General features: G+C 44.0%; 1 protein-coding gene across 1 annotated transcript; it reads right to left on the minus strand.

The window, feature by feature from the left end:
- Positions 1-3,384: 3,384 nt before the first annotated feature.
- On the minus strand, positions 3,385-6,792 carry LOC123048328 (wall-associated receptor kinase 2). The gene is made up of 4 exons (XM_044471456.1): positions 6,755-6,792; positions 5,052-5,326; positions 4,593-4,751; positions 3,385-4,400 (listed from the first exon to the last, which is right to left on the minus strand). Exons 1-4 carry the CDS (start codon positions 6,790-6,792, stop codon positions 3,385-3,387), a joined length of 1,488 nt encoding a protein of 495 aa, XP_044327391.1.
- Positions 6,793-10,076: the final 3,284 nt, after the last annotated feature.

The following is a 10,076-nucleotide window of genomic DNA, read 5'->3' on the forward strand; positions in this document are numbered from 1 at the left end:
CCCGTCTCACGCCTCCCCTGCTCTTGGCCGCGCGCGCCTCGCGTCGAGGCAACGCCTCGCCGGCGGCCTTGCCATCGATCGCCCGCGGCCCCCTTGCTGGCCGCCGCTCGGGTCCGTCCCGCCGGGCCACTGCGCCCCCCTGCCCCGGCCACCTCGGCCATGGCCTCGCCCCTTTCCTGGCGCAGCCGCTGCCACTGCCCCGTTGGCCAGCATCCTAGCCGCGCCCTCGCCGTGGCCTCGTCCCTGGCCGGCGCCCCCTGTCATCCTGGGCAAGCGCCCAAACGGGCTGGGCATGAGCGCCCGCTAGCAACCGCCCCGCAATGGCCCTCTGGGCCACTGACTATAGGCCCCGCCCATAGAACGGTTAAAGAAAAAAAAACGAATTAAAAAAATAAAAATAAAAATAATAAATTAATTAATAAAAATTAATAAATAAATAAAGAAAGAAAATAAAAATAAAAATAAATTTAATTAACTAAATTAATTAAGTTAATTAATTCTGTTTAAATTAATCTAATTAGTTAGTTAATTTAATTAAACATTAGTTAATTTGCTAACGGCCCTGACAGGTGGGACCTACCTGTCAGGTTGACCAGGTCAACGGTCAACGTTGACTGCTGACGTCAGCATGACATCATGCTGATGTCATTAATCCAAATTTCGAATTAAATTAAATAATTAAGTAAATTGCAGAAATTATTAAAATCTTTAGAAAATCATATCTTTTGAACCGTAGCTCAGATGGAAATACTTTCTACATGAAATTTGCTCAGAACGACAAGACGAATCCGGATACGCAGTTCGTTCGTCCACCACACCTCCCTAACCTATCGAACTCGCAACTTTCCCCCTCCGGTCCGTCTGTCCGAAAACGCAAAACATCGGGAATACTTTCCCGGATGTCCCCCCCCTTCGCCGGTACCACCTACTGTCGCGTTAGGACACACCTCGCACTGCTCTTTGTCATGTCATGCATCGTCATGCTTATGTTTGCATTGTATTTACTGTTTCTTCCCCCTCTTCTCTCCGGTAGATTACGAGACCGACACTGCTGCTGCCCAGTTCGACTACGGAGTTGACGACCCCTCCTACTTGCTAGAGCAACCAGGCAAGCCCCCCCCTTGGTCACCAGATATCGCCTATTCTTCTCTATACTGCTTGGATTAGAGTAGTGTAGCATGTTACTGCTTTCCGATATCCTATCCTGATGCATAGCCTACCCTTGCTACTACTGTTGTTGCCTTTACCTGCAATCCTACATGCTTAGTATAGGATGCTAGTTTTCCATCAGTGGCCCTACATTCTTGTCCGTCTGTTGTGCTATATTATCGGGCCGTGATCACCTGGGCGGTGATCACGGGTATATACTTATATACTATATACATGACACATGTGATGACTAAAGTCGGGTCGGCTCGTAGGAGTACCCGCAAGTGGATCTTTGTGGCGGAGCGACAGGGCAGGTTCAGACCGCCTAGGTGAGAGGTGGGCCTGGCCCTGGTCGGCGTTCGCGGATACTTAACACGCTTAACGAGATCTTGGTATTTGATCTGAGTCTGGCCATTTGGTCTATACGCACTAACCATCTACGCGGGAGTAGTTATGGGTATCCCGACGTCGTGGTATCAGCCGAAGCTCTTTTGACGTCAGCGGCTGAGTGGCGTGCGCCGCATTGGACCATAAGCTCGCGCTTGTATTAAGGGGGCTAGGTCTGCTTCCGGCCGCGTACGCAACGTGCAGGTGTGCATAGGGCGATGGGCCCAGACCCCTGCGCGCATAGGTTTAGACCGGCGTGCTGACCTCTCTGTTGAGCCTAGGTGGGGCTACGACGTGTTGATCTTACGAGGCCGGGCATGACCCAGAAAAGTGTGTCCGGCCAAATGGGATCGAGCGTGTTGGGTTATGTGGTGCACCCCTGCAGGGAAGTTTATCTATTCGAATAGCCGTGTCCCTCGGTAAAAGGACGACCCGGAGTTGTACCTTGACCTTATGACAACTAGAACTGGATACTGAATAAAATACACCCTTCCAAGTGCCAGATACAACCCGGTGATCGCTCTCTAACAGGGCGACGAGGAGGGGATCGCCGGGTAGGATTATGCTATGCGATGCTACTTGGAGGACTACAATCTACTCTCTTCTACATGCTGCAAGATGGAGATGGCCAGAAGCGTAGTCTTCGACAGGACTAGCTATCCCCCTTTTATTCTGGCATTCTGCAGTTCAGTCCACTGATATGCCCCTTTACACATATACCCATGCATATGTAGTGTAGCTCCTTGCTTGCGAGTACTTTGGATGAGTACTCACGGTTGCTTCTCTCGCTCTTTTCCCCCTTTCCTTTCTATCTGGTTGTCGCAACCAGATGCTGGAGTCCAGGAGCCGGACGCCACCGTCGACGACGACTCCTACGACACTGGAGGTGCCTACTACTACGTGCAGGCCGCTGACGACGACCAGGAGTAGTTAGGAGGACCCCAGGCAGGAGGCCTGCGCCTCGTTCGATCTGTATCGCAGTTTGTGCTAGCCTTCTTAAGGCAAACTTGTTTAACTTATGTCTGTACTCAGATATTGTTGCTTCCGCTGACTCGTCTGTGATCGAGCATTTGTATTCGAGCCCTCGAGGCCCCTGGCTTGTATTATAATGCTTGTATGACTTATTTATGTTTTAGAGTTGTGTTGTGATATCTTCCCGTGAGTCCCTGATCTTGATCGTACACATTTGCGTGCATGATTAATGTACGGTCAAATCGGGGGCGTCACAATGCCTCCGTTTTTCACGGACACGAGATTTGACATCACCAACATCCCAATCGCTCATGGCGGCCGTGCTGGGTGGAGGGCTTGCTGGAGCGGCTGGAGGTCGCCCCTGCGCGCTGCAACGCCATGGGTCCCCGCGGGGCTGGGAACCGCCTAGGGTCATGTCAGCTGGACGCCCGTAAGCCGCCGGATGTCTCTGTGCTCTCTCTCCTATACTCGTACCTTGGCACTATTGATGAGGTGGGCAATTCGCATGTGTAAGGTATTGGATGATGTGGCACATCGCTGATATGGAACAGTGTGCATGATGAAACAATAGGAAGTAGTGGGGAGCAACTTCTTAAGAATGGTAAATTTGTGAAAACGAGTGTAACAACATTACTTAATTAATGCCAGCTCGTTTCAGCCACACACACAAAAAAAACGAGCGATCAACAATTTGCATGAAAATTCAACACCTTAATTGAGTGGTGGAGAACATAGATGTGACATAAGTAAATCTCGTCTAGATGAGAATTAGCAAATCCATATTCTTAAACTCTCATCTTATAAAAGGTGATGCCCTCGCATAAGGCCACCAACTACTTATGTAGGAGTACAATATTACATCACCTCATTTTTCTTTCAATGACATTCCAACCACTGGCTCTTACACGCTTTAAGTCTGTCCACGACTTCACCCATGGTGGGCCTGTCATTTACGTCGTTCTCATCGAGACACTGCAGCGCGATCTTGCCAACCTCCTCGAGGCACTCCATATGCTCCTCCCTATTTGCCACAATGTCTTTATCAAACATCTGCCTCGCTGACCCTTCCACGGAAGCCTTGATATATTCCATGGGAAGGCTTTGATTTCCATTGTAAATCGCCTTCTTCCGGGTGACGAGCTCCAGCAGGATGATACTGAAGCTATACACATCGCTCTTCGTGGTGAGCAGCCCGGTTTTCATGTACACGGGGTCAATGTAGTGCCTGTCCGCGATCACCCAGTTGGTGTGGTGGTCCTTGTCCATGGACAGGAGCCTCGACGTGCCAAAGTCTGACACCTTTGGCACAAACCTGTCGTCGAGGAGAATGTTAGCTGACTTCACATCGCCATGAACGATGGCCATACTCTGGCTTGCCTCCGCGTGCATGTATGCGAGGGCAACCGCAGAGTAGATGGCAATGTTGAGGCGTGTCTCGAGGGGTAGAGGGTCGTTCTTGACATGGAGCACGTCATAGAGGCTTCCCCTGGGAACGAACTCGTACACTAACATAGGAACGTCTGTCTCCAGGCAGCAACCTATAAGCTGGACCAGGTTCCGGTGGCTGATCTGGGACTGGATCTTGATCTCGTTCACGAAGGACTCCTTGTGCCGGTCATCCTTGATAGTGGTGGACTTCTTCACGGCAACACCTGCGTTCTCACCGGAGCCGGTGGTTCCCTTGTAGACTGTCCCAAAAAAGCCTTGGCCAATGATAGAAGTGAAGTTGTTTGTCATGTATCTGATCTTTGCCTTGGTGAAGATTTCGATCTTGATGCTTTTGACTAGTTGTCCGCCGTTCTTGTTGAACCTATCTCTCAGCTTTCTTTTCTCTCGCTCCATGAGTAAGAATATGAGTAGCAACGCGAGTAATGCAATGCCAATGATTGTTCCTGCGTGCAAACAGATGTTATTTGCGCAAACTTTAGAACAATTGTAATTTTTAACTTTTCACAGAATAATGTAGTACATGTACAAAACTACTAGGTGTTAAAATCCAGTGAAATAGAGATATATTTTAGAATGTGGAATTTCATATGTTATAGCATTAAGAAACTACATAGGGCATACACACAATGCCTCACCTATAACTGCTACTGCAGCCTTGGACAATAAGGGTTCACACCCCTTGTTACCGTCGTCCCGTCGTCCAAAATTGCATTTACACTCGTAATCACCTTCTAAATCGTGGCATCTCCCTCCATGACAAGGATACATGTTCTTATTTAAGCACTCATTAATATCTGAAAATTTATGGAAAAGCAGGGCATATTAATGGAAAACATGAAAATAAGTTAGTATTAATTACTTTTTAGGTTTCTATGTGCTTGCAAATAGTGAGAGAGCAAATGAGTACTAAATATTCCTGAGATCCCAAATCTTTCTCGGCAGACTGTCTATGTTCAAATCCAGAGGATACGCTAAAAATTTAAAAATGCTCAATGTGGTGAGAGGAATACACAAATGTATCAACAAATATAAATGAAAAAAAAAAGAAGTTTCTTTCAGATAATATCATCAAATGAGCAGGGAAGTGTACATACTCTTGCATCCATTTTTTATGTATGGATTGCCGGTGTATCCCTCTAAGCAGTTGCAGAAATAGCCCGTCGCGCTGTTGCTAGCATTAACGCAGTAGCTCTGGGTGCTAACACATGCGCCGTAGGGATCAATATTTGCCTTGTCAACACCCTGCGGCACCGGCGGGCATCTCCCGTCGCTAATTGACCAGTCAAGAACAAGTGGAACAACAGTGCCCTCTCCAAATCTCTTGGCGAATGTCAAATTTCCAACTAGGTCATTTTTTCTGAATTTGTACCTGTTTTACAAATCCTCAAGGAGGTGAGCTTGGTTAGTTTCCATATTAGTTTGAGTTAATTTCTTGCTTGTAGCTAGCTAGCGCGTTCAAGTTGATCTGGACTTGGCAGTGTGTGAGACCTGTTAGCACTTGCGTTTGTGTTCCCAAGCGGTAGTAGGACTACGAGCCAATTTAGGTTGAAATACCAATAAAGGTTGCCTTGTGAAGATTATAGGAAGCACGTAATGTTGACTCCGCTTTGGATTCAGTACACGTCCAAGTATGTGTGTATAAAAATCGCCAAGCCACAATGCACTGGACACGTACGAGATGTGATTTTGGCCACATGTATTTTCGTGTGCTTGTCTTGGTGATATGTGATACAATCAATCCTGAGTTCATAATTCACTCTATTTTCTTATATCATAGGATGTTCTTTGATGATAAAAATGCTAAAGAAATTTGATTGTCATATAATTCTAAATTTACAATTATTTTGGATTTGCTTGATTCTTCTTGTAAGTAAAATACACTATTTAAGATGTTGTTAATAATAACTAGCAAGATGGTCCTTGCAGCTGTGAGGGCATTATTTTTAGCACACTGAAAAGTATTAGACAAATCAACTTAAGAATTCATAAACATACATTTATATCACTAACAATAAATAATATGGTTATATAACTATCCCAAAGTTATTCTAAATAAAATATCATAATGGAAACATCTTTAACGTCTTCAATTTGTGCGCGAGTGGTAAATTATTATGTCATTTGCAAGAACACCATATACTATTGATCAGATGTAGTGTTGCCTTTACATACAACTAGATCACTACACGAGAATGAAACTTCAGATCATGAGCTAACTTGCTATTTTGTATGTTGTGATAGATGAGTGCATGGCGATAAAATATATAGTGGTGGTCACTAGTATTAGACTCGGACTTACGAAAAATCTGCATATTATGATGCAAATAATAATGAGTGTTTCATCAAAACAATGGTCAAATGTTGCTTTGACAAACTTACAAAGACATATCAATTATGGTTCAATAGAATGTGTTATGTGCAATTATGAAGAAATGCCATTCTAGTCTATTAATAATGGCTCAAAGCATAATTGTATTCTATATAATGTCGAGGACTTCATTGTGTTAGGATTTTCTGGCGTTACTATATTTTTAGGTGGCCATCTGTACTATAACAAATATCTTGTTATGTGAATACTATTAGGAAGATGTAGTTTTAGATAGAGAAATTATGGTTAAAAACAATGACACTATATGCATCTTGAATTTTTGGATGATCTTTTGAATGGAATAAGTTCCTTAATAAATTAAGTAAAAATAATTTATCCCCATTGATAGGATAGGAGACATGAATTGTTAGAACTTTACATTTACCTTTTCATCAAGTCTTCTCATCTACTCTCTCCAATCAAACATACTCGATGTGCATTCGGTAGTTATATTTGGACATAGACATGGATCCCAAAATACAACATTGAATATTGTTTTTATATTAATGATAACTTAGCAACATATATTTTCTACACAAATTTAATTATATATGTCAGCTTGCTTCATTAATTTATTTATTTTCAATATCAAAGTGAAAAGGTACACTGCAAGATTTTTGAAACATCTTCCATTAATATTTTTAGTTTATTTTCCACTAATCCTTATCACTTTGTGCGTGTTACAGTCAACTCTCCCATCATAGCATTTCACACTCCAATTCGCATGTATTTTTCATGTCATGTGACATTGAGGCTTGAACAAAGTTCTAGAACCAGTCACTAATTGTAGCATGTCTTTTAACACATGTAACCTTACTCCCATGACAACACAAAATTAATCCAATCTGTCAATACTCTTTAGTAGCACTGGTCGTCTTGGCACTGTAGACAAACACTACTTGCATATTTCTCTACTGGTGCTTGTGCAGCAGTGCGGGTGCCTCACAATCATCTACACAATATAAGGTTATGTACTACATGGATCAATGTCGATTTTGATTGAGTGTATCAGGTTTGGATTTGTGTAACTATCATCATCTGTAACATTTGTGACTTATAATAGCATGTTATATTGTGTGTAGTCCAAACAATAATATAAAAGTTTGTATGTTGGTAGATGATTACGAGGATATATATTGTATGATACGTATAGGGGTGCTTATGATTGTGGCATGTTTAGGTGTGGTAACGAAGATTAATCACATGTAGTATATATCGTAATAAAAGGATGCTCCACCATATTGATGACCAGAATTCCTAACATGCCTCTCTTTTCTCTGTTGTATGATGATTTAAATTAAAATACATATATCTTTAGTTATAACTATGATTATCATTGGCTTTGATTTGTTTGGTTCATTTACAAAGATCTAGCGATTATAGTCTAGTAACAAGTAGAGGGTTCATCGTACTAATGGTAAAAAATTACTTATAGTCAAAAACTTTTAGGATGTGATTAATATGTGCCCCTTCAGTTGTAGAAGCCAGTCTGCCAATAACAATGTGAGTATTTAGTTATGGAAGATTACTTATAGTCAAATACTTTTAGGATGTGATTAATATGTGCCCCTTCGGTTGTAGAAGCGCTCCCTCCATCCTTTTTTTGGCTCGACGCCGGCGAGCCCGGCAGCGCGCCCCCGCTCCCTCCGTCATTTTTTGGTTCAACGCCGGTGAGCACGGCCACGTGCCCCCACAGCACCGCTGCAAATCCGCTCCATCAATCCCTCTAGCTCCACTCTGATGTGCTCCATGGCCGCTGCAAGCCACCATCCAACCTCCCCCTAGAAGTTGCATCCAGCTGAGCAAGAAGCTGCAACTATCACTGGAGAAGTTGCAACCAACGAGTGGGGAGTTGTGACCGGTGCCCGGCGTATATGCGACTGTGGGCAATGGTGGAAGAAGTTCCAAATGCCGACTTCAGGTGCTAGGACTGGCGACTCTTGGTGTTGGAACCGGCAATGTCCTACGGCGTGAAAGCTGATGCTCACACCAGTGCTGGAGCTGACGTACCCCCTACGCCACGTGTTGGAGACGACGACCACAAGATTTGAGCCGACAACGGCAAGTGCTGCAACCAGCACGCATCCGTGCTGGAGACGACAGATACAATTGTTGGGAGACCTGTGGCGGCCGGCGTTCAGGATGTTGGAGCTACGGTTACAATGTGTTCGAGATACCCGTGAAGGTTTTTTTTGCTGGAACCAGCTTCAAATTTTGCTACCACTGTCTTCAGGTTTATATTGGAACAAACCAATTTTTTTGGTACCATGCTTTTTTACTTGCTAAACCAGTGTACCAACTTGCTACCACCGTATTTGATTTTTGCTAGAACTGGCCAAAATTTTGCTGCCATGTCTTCTTTTGCTGGAACCATTGTATCACTTTTGCTACAACCGTTTTGATTTTTGCTACTAATGCATTGTCGATTGTTACATACATTTTTTTCATGAGGTTACCGAGCCCGCAACTATGTATTTTTCACTGCAACTATTGTCGATTTTTGCTACTACCGGTGTCGGCATTTGTTGCTTTCATGCCCGTGCAAATAAGAGCTGCAACCAAAAACGACGACGAGCTGCAGCGGTGGTGCGTGGGTGGTTTTTCAACCAAGGTGTTGGGGGCATTGCGACATTTGCTCGAGAAGGAGATCGAGGTTTTTTTTTGGGTGCAACCCCAAACACGGCGATGACTACTTTTTTTGCTGCTAGCAACTACAGCTCCGCCCGGCTGAATTCAGAGGAGAAGGGTGCTATGCGCGTGGGGAGCGTCGGTATTCCCCTTTTTTTTATCTTGTGAGCGGTGAAGGGAAGAAGATGATACAAGGGGGGAGTCATATCTAACGGCTGTATACAAGGGAATCGGGTGGTTACGTGGTGACCAGCTCAAATTTGGGCCAGTCGACCGGCGCCTAGCACTGTCCTATAATTTAATATCTTGTACTATGATGTGTCCACTGCCGTATTAGCAAAAGTTATCAAGCTACCAATTCTAACATTTTAATGGTGGGCTTGATTGCACTTAAAATACCGTCACCGTCACCAGATCCATACGAAGTCAAGCCAACTTTCAGGACACCATATGTTGCACATATTATGGTAGGAACCTTACCGATCGATTTGTGATTCGGTCTGGTAGCCTGCATTGAAACATATATTCTTATTTTTTTTTTCTAGCACAAGTACGTAGTCTAAGTTACTTTCTATGTGATCAAGTTGACCCGGTAATTAATTAGGACCTAGTAAGTGACACATGTCAGCTACGAGCACACTGCAACTTCGAATGTTTTTTATGGCAAGTTTAGTTATGCGAAGATGGCAAGTTCAGTTGGTAAGCATGACAACTTTCGTGCTTCAGTTTATGCTTGACAGAAATTTCCATGTGTCACTGAAATTTGTTATCCTTGTGTGAGTGCATCTGCCATCGAAAAACGTCAAGGCTGGATTGCCATGCACCTGACATGTAGCACTTGTCATTTGGGATTAATTAGGTAAGATTTGATTAGTTTGAATAGGAGCGAAAGAGAGCCATGTTGTTATTTGTCTAGTACAACCTCCGTCCCAAAAACGCTATCTTACATTTGTCTAGATACAGAAAAGGACGAATTTAAGGAAGGGCGAGGGGGGGCTATACCCCCCTCAACAATCTACATCTTCTTCTATGGTAGTGGCTGCTGCAGCCAAAAAAATTCACGCCATGAGAGCTTCGCCCCTTCGTGAGTACGCTCACCCCCTCTATGCATAAAATCTAGCTC

Source organism: Triticum aestivum, chromosome 2D, assembly GCF_018294505.1.
Source record: "Triticum aestivum cultivar Chinese Spring chromosome 2D, IWGSC CS RefSeq v2.1, whole genome shotgun sequence".
Classification (NCBI taxonomy): Eukaryota; Viridiplantae; Streptophyta; class Magnoliopsida; order Poales; family Poaceae; genus Triticum; species Triticum aestivum.